Source organism: Vespa mandarinia, chromosome 11 (assembly GCF_050613455.1).
Source record: "Vespa mandarinia isolate Hongniang chromosome 11, ASM5061345v1, whole genome shotgun sequence".
Lineage (NCBI taxonomy): Eukaryota > Metazoa > Arthropoda > Insecta > Hymenoptera > Vespidae > Vespa > Vespa mandarinia.
In genome coordinates, this window is record NC_140820.1 from 591,354 (window position 1) to 610,130 (window position 18,777).

General features: G+C 35.2%; 1 protein-coding gene across 12 annotated transcripts in view; it reads right to left on the reverse strand.

Annotated features, from left to right (window-relative positions):
* Positions 1-18,322, reverse strand: part of LOC118441232 (uncharacterized) — a 30,685-nt gene extending 12,363 nt beyond the window's left edge. The window contains exons 1-18 of one of the 12 annotated variants that reach the window (XR_014982701.1): positions 17,543-18,322; positions 15,970-16,065; positions 15,577-15,756; positions 14,837-15,043; positions 14,120-14,403; positions 13,788-13,977; positions 13,378-13,570; positions 11,193-11,290; positions 10,888-10,911; positions 10,472-10,516; positions 10,280-10,346; positions 10,012-10,179; positions 9,375-9,540; positions 9,182-9,289; positions 8,950-9,102; positions 7,903-8,198; positions 6,871-7,103; positions 4,698-4,734 (exon numbers count right to left, since the gene is read on the reverse strand). Coding sequence is in view for 8 of the 12 variants with exons in the window: in XM_085660141.1 (XP_085516267.1) it covers positions 8,144-8,198; positions 8,950-9,102; positions 9,182-9,289; positions 9,375-9,540; positions 10,012-10,179; positions 10,280-10,346; positions 10,472-10,516; positions 10,888-10,911; positions 11,193-11,290; positions 13,378-13,570; positions 13,788-13,977; positions 14,120-14,403; positions 14,837-15,043; positions 15,577-15,756; positions 15,970-16,065; positions 17,543-18,322 (2,814 nt within the window). In the remaining 4 variants the exon portion in view is untranslated. Of the gene's footprint in view, positions 1-4,353; positions 4,471-4,697; positions 4,735-6,111; positions 8,199-8,585; positions 8,622-8,949; positions 9,103-9,181; positions 9,290-9,374; positions 9,541-10,011; positions 10,180-10,279; positions 10,347-10,471; positions 10,517-10,887; positions 10,912-11,192; positions 11,291-13,377; positions 13,571-13,787; positions 13,978-14,119; positions 14,404-14,836; positions 15,044-15,576; positions 15,757-15,969; positions 16,066-17,542 lie in introns of those variants that run through there. The other 11 variants (XR_014982703.1, XR_014982702.1, XM_085660145.1 and 8 more) reach the window with 11 other exon arrangements.
* Between the last annotated feature and the right edge of the window lie 455 nt (positions 18,323-18,777).

Genomic DNA, 18,777 nt, shown 5'->3' on the forward strand with positions numbered 1-18,777 from the left:
GAAAGGTATCTGCGTCATAGGTAACTTTAAATTTGGATGAATCGAAACGCGCACATACTTATCGTACAAATTCTATATAACAAATTAACTTCAATCGATCATTATTCGAAATCTCTTTTCATCGAACAATGAAATCAATTGATCCTTCGAACACAAAGATTTCATAAACAAAGTTTAATTACAATTGAATGTACATTAAATAAGATAAATTGTCATGGATACTCGACAATTGTTATATAATCTATTCCAATACCAATCATCGATCATACCCATCTATCTGTTCTCGTCTAAGCTCATTATCGTATATCGTTTCAACTAAAACTTAATTGAAAGCCTTTGATTTCTCTCTTTGATCAGTACCGAGCTCGAATACATTTTTTTTTCCTTTTTTGTTTTCTTTTTTTTTTTTTTGTTGGAATCGAATAAATCTTCGCAATAAGTATATACAGATTCGAAATGCAGCTTTGTCAAAGGAGAACGTACGTTGCAATCTCGTTACAACGCAATAGTTTAACCTTACATCGTCGAGAAAAATTCCAACGAAACGAACCGTCGTATGAAATTTATTCATGACGGATTATTATTATTATTATTATTATTATCATATATAACAATTTTTATATAAAATTTATATTTAGAGACATAATTACAAGGAGTATCTACTACTCGTGTTATTTATAACGCAACGTTCGAGAATGAGAAAAGATGACCCATATGTGTCATCGAAAATGGTATCACGCGTAGAACGACGACCTAATTTCTGTTTAGGACCGGAGATGGTCAAGGGACCATAAGTACTTTATCGAGATTTGCGGTAGACATTCGCGAACTGGGTGTATTACGTGATTCGATTAATCGACCAGCTTGAAACGCGTCAAGTTCCTTTGCAGGTACTACTTTCCAATTAGCATATAGATAATGTTCTTTTACGTTACACGTGAGCTCTACGAGCTCATTCTTTGGTAATCCGCGACAAAAGACAAAAAAAAAACCAAGAAAAAGACTGAGAACAAAAGAAATGTCGAAAAAAGGAAACTTCGAACTGATAATGAGAGAACAAAGTAACGCTGCGTCATCGCGTACGTACACGTTCATTGACGTATTTAATTCATTCAGTATCGGTGCCTATCCAAAAAGCCAAAATAAACCTAATGGAAATAACGCAATACTTTGGTTTCTTTTCTATTGCCTTTCATCTCGTTCATTTAATTGTTTTTCTAATCAAGAAATACGCGCTACGCGTGACTCGTTGTTCTCTATCAACGTACACGTATATAGAAAACAGAGTACGCGCAGGTGTGAATGTATGCATTGCGAGCGAGAGAGAGAGAGAGAGAGAAAGCGAGGAAAATGCGAGTTGGTTTTACCATGGCCATGACAGAACTAATGTAAGAAATGACCCAGTTGCAGTGGTTTGCACCCTCTGACGGTGACGTCACCTTGCGCAGAGCAACCCCATTCACGACAGTTTGACCCAGATAAGGAACGCGTCACTCCCCATGAAATATCATAGTTCATTCAGAAATTTATTTAAATGTTTCTTTATCAATACTGAGCGATTGATTCAAGTCCTGTAAACAATTTTTATCATTTCGTTAGAAGGGAAACATACGTATTATATAGAATAAGAACTTCTGATAATTCATTGACGTAGGAAGTTAACTGGTACGTTCATAAGCAGCAGCAGCAGCAGCAGCACGCATACACGCACTTTCAATGACGAAGGCAAAAGCTGTTCTCGTTCTACTTCGCTCTCGCTTTATACATACGTCTCTTTTCCTCCCGTAAAGAAAACAATGACTATAGTTACGATAAATGTTTCTTTCATTAATACACCGTTACAATCTTAAACAATAGCAAACAATAGCTATTATTATCCTCATCGAAAGGGGAAAGCTTTCGCTTCGTAGTGAAATATCTATGAAAAGAGAGACAGATTCAGGGACGTATGCCAAGTCGAATACCATTGATATAAAGGAATCGATAAAAAATCACCGATGGGCAAAGGGAGCTCGGTTCAAAGCACACTCACGTTTTATTAAGCACTCCGAGTTATTGCGAGCTTGCTTGACCTTATAAAATGTGTCATACGTAGGCACATAATGTCGTATGTATGCAGGAAAAGATATTCGAATTGATTTGGTAGTGGCTTGTGAAGCGAGAAGAAAAATATTAAAGAAAAAAAAAAAAAAGAAAAAAAAAATTGCCATTGGATCATTACGCGATCGTAGAATCTTCTGATTCGAATAGCCTCCATCACCACCATTAACACCCTTTACCCGAAGCCCGCGTATCCCCCTCCTTCCCCCCCGTTATCCATCGTATTCGACCTAGTTTTGATTCTGACGTAATGACGTCAGCACCGTCATTGAGAAGGCCACTGACAACGTGGCCCAGTTCCGGGAACGCGAAGTCTGCCCGAGCAAACTCGGTCGGAGCTTAATTCCATACCCTTTGACTTCTTCGTCGCAGCTACGTATCAAGTTGGCCATTACGTTGCCTCCTTCGTTCTAACTCGTAACCTTCCAAAATCTGTCCCGAACCCGACCGGAATCGACGTCGCATGTACGCACGCACTATTCGTCGCTGTCCTTTGCCATGACGTACACCATGTGCACTTACATCGTCTTAATCTGGGTCATTTCCTTTTCCCCCATGGATAATCTCTATTTCTCGAAAGACGAGCTTTCGAATCGGATCGGTGTCTCCAGAGGGGAAGCCTATCTACTATCATCCTCGCAACAAATTTCTTTCGATTGGTTTACGAATTTTTATAATTTTCTATTTTTCTTCTTCTTTTCTTTTTTTTTCCTTTTCTTTCTTTCATCTATATATATATATAATTTCGTCAATGAGACATATAAGTATCGAATGTCCGATATAAATCGTATTTTACTACTGGAACTTGCTAGTAGAGAAAACTAAACGGTCCGAGCATCATTTGGATTTACTACTTTGCGATAGCCAATCTGCTCCGATCTAACTCAGCGAATTAGTCCGATCGTTTTAGATCCTATCCTGGTGAAACGTTCATAGTCTTCTGCAGACTGGACGGACTGCTCTAATGGTTTCTCCACTAAATAGTTCAAGTACCAAAGTTCCTATTCGTAGCGCATAATGTAAATACGTTTTGACAGGCATTCGAGAGTACAACAACGTCCTATGAAGTATGATATATAAAGAATAATCTCGATGGATGCTTTTCCATACGTACAGGTTTTAACGTAGCTAAGCTCGTTTATGGACGAACGAAGATAGTATATTTATTTTATAATATATATACTATAAAAAAAGAAAGAAACGCTTTTATCCATTGGAAAGAAATATTAAATTTCATCGAGTGGCATTATTCGATTCGAGCATTGAAGGAATTTAAAAGATGAATAGTGGAATGACTATAGAAATACACGTCATGGATTCACTGAAACGGAAGGTACTCGAATCGATCCGTAATGGGGACGATCGAAGATCGGCCCGCATGGCCCCATTCACCGAACGAGCGAGTAGTGTGTCTGCCGGTAGCAAAAAGGATAGGTACGGAGGGTCGTTGCACTCCCTTTGATGACGTAACCATTGCGTCACGTTGCCATGGATACTCAGCAGCATCCCTCTCCTTGATCCACACGTTGAACCAGGCATATCGCGACGCAACTGTTCCGGGAAACAGGGACTCTGACCTCGATCTGGGTCAACCGTCGACTCGTGATTCGCGGATCACGCTACTCCTCCTTACCACTTTTATCTCCAATCCACCCTTCCTCCTCTTCCTCCTCACTTCCTCCTTCTTCCGCTCATTCTTTCTCTCTCATTTCTCTGGCTAGAAATAGACAACAGAGAAAGAGAAAAAGAGAGAGAGACACACGAGAGATTTCTACAAGGTACTCATCGGCCGAGTGACCTTTTCTCCTACACTCCATCGGTCCTCCTTACGTGTCGTCCATATCTTTTTTTATCGAACCCTTTTTTAACCTCCCCTTCTCTCTCTCTCTCTCGCTCTCTCGTCATCTTTCTACATTTATCTTAAAAGACGATAAATACGAGTCTTTGGTAAGTACGTCGTTATAAAGAAACTTTATTCCCTTTCTTAGGCACGATTGATTTATAACGTTTTATGACGTAACAAACGACGTTTATTGGATATGACGTCGCAAATCGATGTTGTAACGTCATCGATACCCAACTAAACTTATAAGATTAAATATTACGAACAATAACAATAAGTTGATCCATTGGAATATCCTGAAAGATTTTGATTTCAAAATATCCTACACTTTAATGGATAAATAAATGCTTTTCTTTTTTTTTTCTTTTTTTTTTTATTTTCAAGCACTTTTAACATTTCGTGACACTCTATAGATATCTCCCTCTGGCATCCCGAGAGGAGAGGTTATTGCACTGATGTATCGATCACCGAGAAAATCGGTCAACGTGTTGCCTCTCGTCGTTTCTCGAGATATTTTTAACAGATTTCTGAAGGGTTCGTTTTTCCATTATTAATCACAGATTATTCCCTCTTTCGTTCCACGAAAGTATCGAAATTATTTATCCTTTTAATTATTGATCCCGCGAAACGTATATTTTCATATGACTATTTATAGTTTTAACGATAACATTTAATATTTATAGGTTTAAAAATAAAAAAACAGAAAAAAAAGAAAAAGAAGAAAAAAAGTAAAATATTTATTTCTTATACTTACGATGATCTCCTTGACGATACTTTGTCCCTCTTAAATCCTGCAAAAGAAATATTTCTTACGTCTTACGAGAAAATTCCCAATAAGATTTCAACGGTATGTAAGATCATCATATATTATTCTTTCTTAACATTACAGAATATTCCTTTATCCCATTATTGCGAGAATAGTAATAATAATAATAATAATAATAATAATAATAATAATAATAATAATAACAATAACGACAACAACAACAACAACAGCAACAACAACAACAACAACAACAACAATAATAATAATAATAATAATAATAATAATAATAATAATAACACACAATTATTATCATCGTCACCATTGTCGTCATCGTTATTATCATCATCATCATCATTATTATTGTTATTATTATTATTATTATTATTATTATTATTATTATTATTATTATTATTATTATCACTATAATTGTTATTGTTATAAACGGGCAATGCATAATGATAGACATCGTCACGCTCATCTCTTTCGCCTCGTGCACGGCGTTTGCGTACTTGGTTATCCGATGATCGACGATAAAAGCTATGCAAGAACGATTGGAAATACTGTTTATAAATAAAGCATCTATATGACAAACGTACAATATTATCATATGTAATGGTAATATTAATTGTAGGCACTATCATAATATTATTCGAACTTATCCTTTTTTTTTTTTCAAAAGCGACTCGCTTATTTAATTTCGGCCTGATTTCTTCGATCTCACGTTACGTTTATTCGTTAATAAATGTTCATAATGATTGTTCGTTTATCAACAATGCCGTTTCCGAAGCATCCGAACAAAACTAACAAAATTAGAGAGACACATAGGACATATGTACGTAAGTATTATACGTATGTACATAAATAAGTCATGTACGATACATGGCGATCGATAATGGAGATCTAGATTAAAAACGTGCCGTTCGATTATTATCGTGATAACAAGGATACTACATAAATAAAACAAAGCATCGATCGTTTACGTTCCATCGTTTTAAACTTATTCTGTGCGAATATTTCTGGGGTTTGGTTTTTTTTATTCTTTGTTTTTTCTTTTTTTTTTTCCCCACTGCCTTCTCTCGTCCCTTGAACCGGCCAAGAAATACGAGTTTGCTCGTAAAGCGTTTTATATTTTCGTCTTGATAATTATAAAGGCAATCATTTTCTATATTGTACCTTAGCAACCTTCCCATCATGGATTCAACATTCACAGCCTCTAAGTTTAAAAATTTCAAATTACTTTTATCCCGTGCTTATATTGTGCATACATTCAAGTGCGTGTATTTCCCGTTTTCATTCCTTCAATTATTCATCAACGTTAATCCAACATCTGCATTTCCTTTATGATCCTCGATGATATCACATGCGCGCTTTGCTAGTCAAGAGACATTTTCTTTTCTCTCTCTCTCTCTCTCTCTCTCTCTCTCTCTCACTTTCTCTTTTTAATTATAATTGACAAAACGATGAAACAATATTGGAATAATAAACGAAGGATGTCAAAATTTCGAAAGGTTTCGTATGAAAAGGAAAAGAAAAGAAAAAAAGAATATATATATATATATATAGACATAGAGAGAGAGAGAAAGAGAAAGAGAAAGAGAGAAAGAGAACGCATAGTCATTGTATATACATTAATTTTCTTTTACACGAATTAATTTTATATAATGTCAAAAAGATTTGTCCGTGTTGAAACGATAATGTATAATACAATTAATCGAATCGAAGTTGAAACAATCAAAGAATAAAACGGCTTCGTTATTCTCTAAAGAAATAACAAAAGGCAGAAACATATAGATAAAGACTAGACGCATCCTCGATACACACACACACGCGAGCGCGCGCGTTCGCACACACACACACACACACACATACATATATATATGCATATTAGAGTTTCGTTTTACTTTCGAACTTAGACGTTCCTTACGATCGAGCACGTAAAAGCCAGATGTGATATATATATATATATATATATATATATATATATATATCTTTCACTTACATAATTAGAAACATTATTATTATTATTATTATTATTATTATTATTATACTTATGACAGCCTTAATTAGGCTAGATTATTAATTAGCGTTTCTCTCGTTATGCACACGGTAATAATGTGCCCGAAACACGTTTTAGATTCGTCCATATGGCATATCTACTTACATGTGATTCTGTGTTCATGTGCGTATTTGTATGTGTCCAATGTGTACGCGTAGGTGTAGAGAAATATTTGTGCTACCCGTGCTCGAGGATTTATTCCTAGAAATACTATGTATAAGACTAACGAGCGTGTGTCTTTGGCTTTATTCGGATGTATAAAAAATTCGACTGTCAACTAAATTCTATCGTCATCTTCGAATCGACATCTTTATTTCGATAAGTAATTTTTAATCGGCCTAAAAAAAGGACACGATTAATCATCAACCATCATTCTTTTTGATCTAGATATTATTTATATAATCCACACATATATTTCATGTGTATTAATGCGTGCTGTTTTTCATTAATCGTGCAAAGTTAATCCGAAAAAATTCTTTATGTAAAAATGTATAAGTCAATCGTTCGACCTCGCGATATACGAGGAGGATAGCATCTTTCCTTACGAAAAAAAAAAAAAAAAAAAAAAAAAAAAAAAAAAGAAAAAAGAAAAAAAAAGTAAAAGCAAAAAATAATAATAAAAAGAATAATAATAAAAAAAAAGAAATAAAAAAGAAAAAAAAATTAAAAAGAATTTGCTTTCTTCTCTACGTACAAATTCGTACATGTCAATGTTTAAAAACGAACAAAAAAAAAAGAATCAATAAAAAAAAGATGAACAAAAGAAAAGAGGATTTAAATTATCGATAAGAACTTAAAGTGGAAGAAGTTGAGCGGTAAGACGATTTTTATAAATTCGCTTATCTCTTTGACTCCATTATTTTGATTAATCTTTTTATCATATATTCGCATGTACGCGAATATATATATATAAATATATATATATGTATATATATTATTCTTTTTTTAATCGTTGTCGTTTTCGTCGTCATCGTCGTCTCCTCGAACGGAACTTCGTTCAAAGCCGAAGATTGTGAGAGTAAAGCGATATTTCTTTCTTTATTTTTTTTTTTTTACCGAAAGTGAGTGAAAATGTTGCTTTACAAAAAAGAAAGAAAAAAAGAAAAAAAGATTATCTAGCTTATCGACGGTGCTTACCTAATTAATCTTCGAAGTAAATAAATAAGTACATAAAACTCGATCACGAGCTTAAAATATTTTTCTTTGATTTCCATTGTTTTCTCTCTTTTCCGAATTTATCTATTTTTCTATTTTTCCTTCTTCTTTTTCTTCTTCTTCTTCTTCTGCTTCTTCTACTTCTTCTTCTTTTTTTATCCTACCGTCTTGTAATTGTTAATAATAAAAAGACCGCTTAGATCTAAATAGTAGAGGTTCCCAATCAGCATAAACGTATCGACGACTTCCTTTCAATCTCAGGAACCTTTATGTAGGTCCTAAAAAAAAAAAAAAAAGGAAAAAAAAAGAAAAGAAAAAAAGTAACAAATCAATCATCTCCTTTTCAGAAATTGAATCGAGCAGGTAAATAATCAAGCGAATATTCTCGCGCGTTTTGCAAAGAAAAGTTGAAACCAACTTGCATGCAGAAATTGTCTTATAACAATCGATGAAAATAAACATGTTAAAATCTATGGAATCCGAGAGCTAAATTCGGGTAGAACTATAATATTTACGGTCGAAAAAAAAATAATAAAAGGTAACTACCAACATTAAAATGGAAAGAGAAAATATAGATTTTTCGATAAACTTTTTCTCGTCGCATGCACGATTAAATTAAAACACACTCGTTGAAAAAGATCTTCATTCTCTTTTCTTTGGCTTACCTATCTTATTATTCGCTCAGTACCGGCAGTAGGGACCTTACACGAAGAAAGGTCAAAAGAAATCAGAGCATTAGGAGATATATCATTTAACTTTTAAATCATTTATAAATCCGACACGATGTATATATATATATATAGATGCACATACATACATACATACATACATACATACATACATACATACATACATACATACGTACATACATACATAAATACATACATATATATATATACACATACACATATATTAAAGCGATTTTACGGTGATAGTAAATATTCTCATGCAATGTAGGTAGATTCGTTTGATGTTTAAAATAAAATAACAAAAAAAAAGTATTTCCCAATCGAATCGATTTATACTTACAATTCGATGCTCTGTATAGTGGACGTAGGACACGTTGTGTCTACTTTAACGTGACAATGTTTGTGGCATTTCATTTGACAGTCCCTACACTCGTATCCTTGTTTACCTAATCTTCGAGCAAGCGTTCGTTTACAGATTTCGCAGACTGTACCTCTATAAGGGCAAATATCATGATAAATAAAAATAAATTTCATTTATCCCATAAATAAATAACATTCCATTCAAAACTTACCCTGGCATGTGTTTGGCGATGAACGTGTGATCGTTGAATATATGAAGTTTCGTACCCTTTTTCCTCCACTTGCTCTTTTGTGCGAGCGAAAGTGGTACCAAATAATGTCTAAACATTAAAACGTATATTATAAAATTGCATATCTATATATACATCACTATGAAATGATACGTATTACGTCTATAGTACTCACTTTTTAATACCATTCTCTAAAGTTTCTAAAACGAGAGTAGAGGCCTCGTTGACGTAAGTTCTCGTAGAAGTCCCGCTAATGCCGGACGCTTCGCTTAAACTTGATCTCCTTGAATGTTCTTCCCTTCCTGGTATCGACAAATGTGCTGTAAAAATGAGATTCGTTGCTGGATAGGGGTGAAATGGAAGCTACACGTTAGGGTGGGAGTGGTGGGGGTAGCTAAAGAAGACAATACATTTTAACGGATATTATATATTTCACAGTTATCGTAAAAATTCGGGACCGATCTAAGATGGCTAATTACAAAGTATCTCTATATGGAGATGTCTACATAGTGGAGGAGAGAGACTTACCAACATTGAGTGCCAATTAACACAACGGTTACGCAAGCAGGACAGAGCGTGAAAGTGTGAGTTAAAATAGAAAGGGAATGAAGAAACTTTATATTTGGGAATTGAAAGTGATCATTATTGAATTAAACAATAAACATCGATATAGATGAACTATTAAAAAGCAATGAATTTCCAATGATATAAGAAAAGGGTCATAAACGTCTATTCTACATTTGAGTTTCATTATATCGAATGGTATGAAATCCAATTATCTAACTAAAAAATAAAATTAATTAAAAACTTACCTGATCCAGGATCTCGTGCTCTGTCAGCGGATATTGACCTCGAATGTGCATCCTCGTGATTAATGTCACCTTCGGGTCCCACCGATCTACTTCTCGTTTTTGATCGGCTCAAACGCTTTTTTATCGTGCCAAAGAAATCTCTTCGTTTTCTTCGTGTTCTTCCTCTTTCTAAAATATAATACGTTACACTTGTTATCGTGTATTTCTAATCAAAATTATTTCCAAAATTCTAATCTACATTAAAATTTTTTAACGTCTCACGCTTTACCTTCTGAATTAGAGGAATTTGGCGTACTCTCCGGTCCTGACGTCATGCTGGTATCCTTTGCACCGTGCTGAAATCAATCGTATCAGATTAGACATCGAGCCTAAGGGATTTATTTTATCAAAGTGATATTTTATTATCTAAGAAAGAAAAGGATGAGTAAATAAAAGTATGATAAATCGATAGTACACTTACCTCGGGGGAAATTTCTTGCCAATTTCCATTTTCCGTCAAAGCTACCTGTTGGATTAGTAAACACACGGCATTCAAGAATAGTTAATGCTCTTATGAAACAGAAAAGGCACTCAAACTCAAGGTAAACGTCAGTTAATCGAAGAGAAAATAGAACGAGAGGATGGATGGTCTTAAACATTGAATCAAGAAAAACGAAAACAAAAAAATAAAAAAAAAAACTAAATAAAAAGAGAAAAAAAAAAAAAGAAAGAAAAGAATAAACACTCATATTCGTATGCAGTTCGGATCGCGTGTTCGCGCAAGATGGAAAACTGCTGATTATAGAATATAAATGCAAATTGCGTTTACGAGTTTGAAGAAAAAAATTAAGGAAGGAAAAAAAATCTCTCTCGTCAGGAGATCGTCGTCGGGCTCACCTTTACTACTTGTCGCTCTCCTTGCTGTAAAATAATCAGAGCAAAGGATCGTCAGATCTGTTGTTATTATCAATACACGCCTATACATTCGGATTTATTTTTATACGGCATGAAAAAATTCGTGACCCATATAAAAATAAATTTAGAATAATTAATTCGATTAATCCGTGCACGGATATCAGAAAGAAGAAGAAAAAAAAAAAAAAAAGAAAAAATTTATAAATTATTAGTTTAGTAGTCTCACCAATTTCTACGTGCAGTGCGATTAATAATCAAATCAATGCATTAACTTATTAACTTCTTACCCTTTGCTGGCTGTGCACGATCAGAGTCCCTTTGTTACCGTTCGTTTGACCGCTTCTATATGGCGAATCGACGACATTACCATTCGTCAAATAAGGATCTGCGAAGAAAATGTCACTTTTGTACAATGATCGAAGACTCATTGATTCATATTGAATGGATCTACGTTTCATCGATTCCTAAAAAGCATCATCTATTTATACTAATCGCGTAGTTCGCGTAAATACGATTTATCCATGAAGTTCATAAATATAGATAGAAATGTTTTATTCATTTGTATACACCGATGGATCATTAATAATTATAAAGATGTAAATGCGTATAAATATTCCCGACGCAGAAATGCTTTTTTTCCCCCTCCCAAAGATACGAAAGACAAGAATGACAAAATGATTTCGAAGGAATTTTTTTATAAAAATTATTTATAACAAATTGCTTATAATTTTTTGTTCGTAACAATTTTTTATAACGCAGAAACATATTTTTTTTTCCTAAAAGATAAGAAGAAGAATGTAACGTTGATTTTTAAGAAATTATTTGTGAAAATTATTTATAACAATTTTTTTTTTAATTATATAACAAATTGTTTATAAGAAATTATTGAATCATATTCACGTATTCGTAGATATACCGAATTACTTCACTGATTAAATTCCGAAAAATCGTTTATGACCATTTTTTTTATAACAGATTGTTTATAACAAATTATTGAATTATATACGCATTATATGTGCGATAACGGATACGCATAAAACAGATTACGTCATGTTAAGTTCTAAAAAAATTCTTCTAAGAAATTGTTTATAACAAATTGTTTATAACAAATTATATATGCATGCCTGTATTATACATACATACATATATATATTTATATATATAAAGCGTTGATTTAGTGAAAAAAAAAATTCGGCGAATTTTGTATAACAAATTGTTTATAACGAATTATTAATTAATTGTTTATAATATGACGATATTATAGAGAAAAAAATACTCTTTAAAATGGCGTTGATTCGAAGTCTCTATGATTTCTAGTTTCGGAGATATTCCATATTTTAGATATAACCGAATATATAGGTCAAGCGGAATGTCCCACTGACCTACATTCGAGCCGCCATATTGACCTATATAATGAATTAACACAGTGACCTACATAAATTCCTGGAATTTACGCTAGCCGTCTGACCGACGTAAACACTTTTTTCTACTTACTACGATGCGTAGTCGCGCCAGCTGATCATTGACATTATGAATGACAAATTTTAAACGATTATATCTTCGGAACGGAAAGTCGTAGAGAGATGAAACAAATACCATTTTAAAGGTAGAAATGTCCTCTTTTTATCTATGCAATCGTATACTATCGATATCATAAAATAGATTTTTAACCATCGGTGTTGCATGTTTCAAAATGTTTCCATTACAGAGAATATATAAATATTCACGTGATACCCAAGCATTTCGATATTCTAAAACATTTCCTTCGCTTCGTCTATCATTGAAAATGAAAAAAAAAAAAAAAAAAAACTAATCAGTTCTGCCTCCTTTGCGAAGTATTGAAAATTTCCTCTAATTATTCTTACTAAATGAAATATGTAAAAACTTGTAATTGGGACTTATTCTACTTCAGGGAATCGATTATGAGAGTAGATCTAAATTATGATTGGAACCGGATCTCGCCAAACGGGGAAAAAAATCTAAAAATCTTCATGCCAGCTACTGTGTGTTTGTGGGTTGCAAGGGATTGGAAATAAAGGACTATTTTTAAAATAAAATATTCGATATCTCCGATATATATATATATATATATATATATATGTATATATAAGGAGGTTAAAGAAATAAAAATCTTTAAATATACGATGTTGGAACGTAAACGTGAGACAATTTTAATCGAAATGAAATCCGAATGGAATCGTCATAACGATTGAAAGACTAACGATTATCATCTTTTCGGGAAAACTCGATGAATCAAAATTTGAGATAAAATCAAAGAGATTTGCAAATACATAGAGTATACGGATAAAATTTTGTTGAATTTTTTTGTTCTTTTCTTCTTTTTTTCATCATTTAATAAAGAATGAAAGAGATACAGGAGACGGAGAGGTTGGTTCAGACTAATTGAAAAACCACTAAAGGATTCACACATCAAAGTATGCAATACCTTTGAGACAAGCAATCGATAATTACCCCCGTCTGACAGAGTGGTATTGTCGTACAAGATAAGAGTGCTGTTACCATTGTTGTAATTAAGACTATTGCTGCTGACGAGATTGGTCGCTGGATTGTAGGTACGAGTCGGGGACACCGGTTTTATTGTCTCCTTCACTTTGTAAGGCTTCGATCCGATCTGTGGCACTTCTGCACCCTCGATGAAGAGAAACTGCATAAATAAAACGATCATTATAACTAAATATATCTTGCATGTTTTCCTTTTCCAATATTATAAAGAAAGAATCTGTGATAAGTTCTCGTTTTTGTTTTTGCTTTAGTAAAGAAGCGAGCGTGTATGTGAAATGAAAACGAGATTATAATTCATAAATCATAAGTTGTCGGTCAAATAGACGTATGTAAGAGATCAAACTCGAGAAATCGATTACCTCTACGGTGAGGGTGCCGGTTACATCGTCCTCCTCGTAAGGTCTACCTTGTAACGGTATGATTTGTCTTTGGCTAGGATTTGCCAGAAGTTCTTCGACCCCTACTATTCCGAGACCCAAGAATTTTTGGCTCTTATTTACGCGGTCGTAAACTTCCAGTAGTACCTCTGTCGTGTTGTGACTGACATCGCTAGTAATAAAATTCTTGTTTATATGATCCCTCTCTCTCTCTCTCTCTCTCTCTCTCTCTCTCTATATATATATATATATATATATATATATATATATATATAGTATTTTATTTTGACAGATAGAAAGAAAATCTAACTTACAATAAGAAAGCTTCGTCCCATATCGGATTGGTCGTATCCTTTTTGATCGATGTTTGATGCTTTTGCGGTGGTTCGTCTAATTCAACAACGCAATATGGTTCAACCGATGGATGTTGCCCACCAAGTTCAGTTGCCTTTACAACCTTTACGAGCAAACGCTTTTCACCAGGCATATATTGTTGCTGTTGTTGTTGCTGTTGTTGTTGCAGCTGCGCCGCAGAAGTTGCATTACGTGTATGAAGATGTTGAGGCGATGTCTTGTGTATCATCGAGTTCGAACCGCTCTACAAACGAAGCGTCAACGAATAAAATGACAAAAGATTAAAATATAATTATATTATATTTAATTTAAATCAATTAATTGAAGATAAAAATCTTCTCTCCGTATTAGCTTTTTTTCGAATTTGATCAGATAAAAGCAGATACTGCTGTAATTACTTTGATAATCGCATGCAAAGCCCACTTCTCTCTTTGGGATCGATAAACGCACGCTTTATCGATGGTACCACTCCGTAGTAAAGTAGGTTTCATGATTAGGAAAGTAAAAGTGCACGCGATATTTTCTGCGCGTTCTCACCGACAGCACATAATGCATCGATAAATAGATAAATAGACACGTGTCTTCTCCTAGCTGGTATTTACGATAAAGTACATAAATATATTATTATAAAATTAGCCGAGTATAAATTGATTTAATCGAGCTAAAGCGTTACTTACCATACTGTCGTAATGTACCGGAAAGGAGAAGCCAGGCTGCGTAGGTGGTTCTCTCCATAATCGCGGACAAGTTGGATATTGCGATAGATTAAGATGAACGTTGATACCTCTCAAAGCACCAACCACAATTTCCGTCACTACTTCCTGTAATTGGCTCTCATCCAAATCCTTCTTTATCGTTCCTACCTGTGCCAGGGATATCTTTACCTGGTACGAAACATCAAAACAATTTTTACTTTCTTTCGTGCTATCTTCGAAATTACTTTTTTTATCATCTTAACTAAATCGTTTGAACAATATCTTTAACAGCTTATCATTTTTAATATAATTTAAACGCACGTAAAGACACATTATTTTCATAAAATAAACTAATACAGTACGTTTAAGGGATAAGAATATTTATGTTTAATATCATTTCGTCTCAGACCTTATCGTAGAAATACATGTAATTTACAATATATTTGTCCTATGCGAATAAAAATTTCTATTCCTTTTGCAATTCATTATAGATCTTTATTTACGGAAAACAATTTTCTTTCTTTCTTTCTTTCTTTCTTTCGCGCTGAACTATTCTCATTTATAAGAGAAATATGTTAATTATTTTAATAGATACGAAAATATGCGAAAAATGTGCGTTTTCTTTTTCTTTTGCGTTTTTTTTTTATTTTGTTCGAGATATATTTTTATAAGGTATTTAGAAAATCTAAGAAGATTATTATATGGATTAATTAAAAACAAACCTCGGGCCATCCGTCGCACTTTAGATCGATTAGAAGTTTCTCGGTGATGCAAACGACGTTGAGCCGAGCACGGAAGCGATTCACGTTGACACGATAGTGACTAGATTCCAACTTGTCGCCTCTTTGGCGAAACGCTTTTAACTGCAGAGCCGGAGTTGCCTCGCAGTCGCACGTTATGGTCTACGGAATGAAGAAACGTATGTATTATGTGAGAACGAGAGCGACAAAAAAAAAGAAAAAAAAAAAAAAATAAGAAGAGTAAAAAGACGTCTTCGAAAGCGGTATGAATGGAGGCATTATATCGTATACAGGGTGTCTCAGTATTTTTTTTTCTTCGATATATATAAAAAAAAAAAAAGAAAAGAAAAATTATTGTCAAATACGATTACCTACCACATCGTCTTTAGAGTCGCATTCGCAGAAAATATTTGACAGAGTTGGAGGATGTGTTTCCGGAAGAACACGCACAAATTCGACGCCCACTCCATGCTGTAACATTAGACGATATCAATGATTCCTTCGAGAAGATATTCTCAAAAATTTCCTACAACGTATCTATAATATAAATATATACATACATATATATATATATATATATATATATGTATGTATGTTTATAACGCATAACACGTATCAACAGAAATTCCTGACGTGTCTACAAATGTACGATTAGATAATAACATTATTGTAGAATTTTGGCAAGAAATGGACTCCCTCGGACTGACGATATTACGTGAAAACATTTTACGGCCTATAAATTACGGCTCTCCTTTTCAACGTAAATACTTTTGGCTAGGTTGACTGGCTGGCATATTAAAGCATAACAGAATTAATAACTTGAGAGAATTCTGCTGTTTTGAATTTGAAATTGATAGAACGAAGAAATACCACTTTATATCTCATTTCCGTTTTTTCCGAGGCTGAACGTTCGCGTAATCGTTATGAACGTCGATAATTAAGCGTATACGTATTGCATATATATATATATATACACACATCGTGAGTACTATAAATATTTTTCCATTAGAAGAGTTACCAAATGTTCGCTTAATGCTAAAGCTAATACCCATTTGAAATCTTATGAGGCAGACGAAAGTGAGCGACGTTTCCCGTTGAGTCGCGTGACCGAATCTTTCGGCTGTACGATAAATCATCAGGTGAATCAGAGACGTGAGAGAGAATGTACGAGGAATTGGAAACACGCCCGCGATTCCAAAAACGAATTTAGCATGTTAGGTGCGTTAGATAACGTTTCGTAAGGGCGAGGAAGAAGGGGCAGAAAGAGGGGATACGTTGTTAAAGGAACAAAGAAACGCATTCTTTCGCGAGCGGATCGAGACGCTTTGGATTCCATTGAGAGCTCTTCAAACATGCGAGAGGTCAAGTTTGCCACGTCAACGAGATAATTCAATCGGATAAAATTCGATCAAGAACACGTTGTTCGAATTAAACGCCTTTCACTCGAATCGAATTACTTTCGCCGACCAGCTCGAATTGAGTACTCGTAAAGTCGAGCTGTTTCATCTTAGAGATTCATCATCTCGGTTTTATCTAATAAAAGCCTACGCATGCAAGAATCCGCGCGATACATTAATCTGACGCCGCAAATTCCAATCGTCGTTTACTCCTTCCTTTTTCATCTTTTCTTTTTCCTTTTCTTGTTTCTACGGAATAAAAAAATATTTTCGATTATATCGAAAATGAAAATAAAAATAGAAATGATTTTGATCGGCCCGATAAGAAAAATATATCTCCCGTTAATAAGATAAACGTGAGTCTTTATAGATAAGACTCTATAGAAACGAAGTCATCCAACAGGTTGGAGTCGCTATTCTTGGATTCCCCAGCGCCATCTGACACGTTAAGAGCTCGGTCACGGAGGCGAGTCTTCCGCGAATAAAAAATAACGCCTGCGAGGAGGCTCGAGAAAGATGAGAGAGAGAGAGAGAGAGAGAATAGGACTGACCTCGTCGACGGAACCGGCGGTAAAGTCGTTCAAAGAAGCCACCCAAAGGGCGAGAAGTTCGTTGAGGATGACAAGATCCGAGTGCAGCCAGACGATCAGTTCGTTGACCCAACGAACGGCTTCGGCGTCGGCACCGGTCGCCGTAGGCAAATGAAGGGCCCTCGAACTTCTGGCAGGAGTGATAAGAGCACCGGAAGTCTTCCTTGTCAGTCGTTTCCGGACCGGCGGAGTTGGTGGGACGTAGCCAGGGGAGGAGGGAGATGAGGAGGGTGGAACGGGTGCCACGGCAATAGTCGAAGAAGCGCCGCTGCTACCTCCCCCAAAAGATGCGGCTGTATTAGCGGCAGCTAATACGGCACCACTTACTCCGATCGGACCGGTCGAAGTCGATGTTTTCGAGCTCGATGCAACACCGACCGAAGATGCCGATAATTTGCTTGATCTTTCCTGATGACCGAGGAACTTGGCCCCGGTGGCGGCACCAGCAGCACCTACAGCAGCACTCGTCACCACAACACTATCACCGTGAAAGACATGGCCGTCCTTCGCGGTGCGAGAGGTACCGAGCTCGTTTAGGACAAAACGATTGTAAACGTACTTGCCGACGCACAATACCACGAGACCGAATAACATCCAACCGAATATCAGCATCGACAATGTATCCATGGTCGTGTCACCAGTCGAGTCGAAACTGCATATCAGATCGTCCACCCGCTCGGCCAAGTCGGCCATATTGACCCATCGTTCTGCCAACCAAGTCCAATTGGATTCCAAAAACATTCTTTTCTATTTTCACCCTCGAGCAAGCGTCGTCCCCCCCACCAACGAGCTACCGATGTCTATTAATACACCACGCATATACCCTGGGTATATGCCCCCGGACTATACCGTTGATACGCGCGCTACTCGGCTAAGAGTTTGCACCAATCCGTCTTCTCGTCTCCGCCTTGAGCTTCCTCTTCAGTCTTACTCCTACTTCCGATTTTCGTGCTTTTCCAACTTCTTCTGAACTGTCATCGAGGGAACCGACGCAACCCTGACACACACCTCTTTCGGTATCTTTCGCTCGTCTCTTCCTTTTCTTTTCTCTTCTTTATCTTTTCTATTCTTTCTCTTTCTCTTTCTTTTCTTTTCGTTTCTTTCCTTCTTTCTTTTTTTTCTTCTTTCTCGATCAATAATTAATATAACCGATATTCGACGTTTGCGTTCAAAAGATTTTCTATTTCGTTTTATTT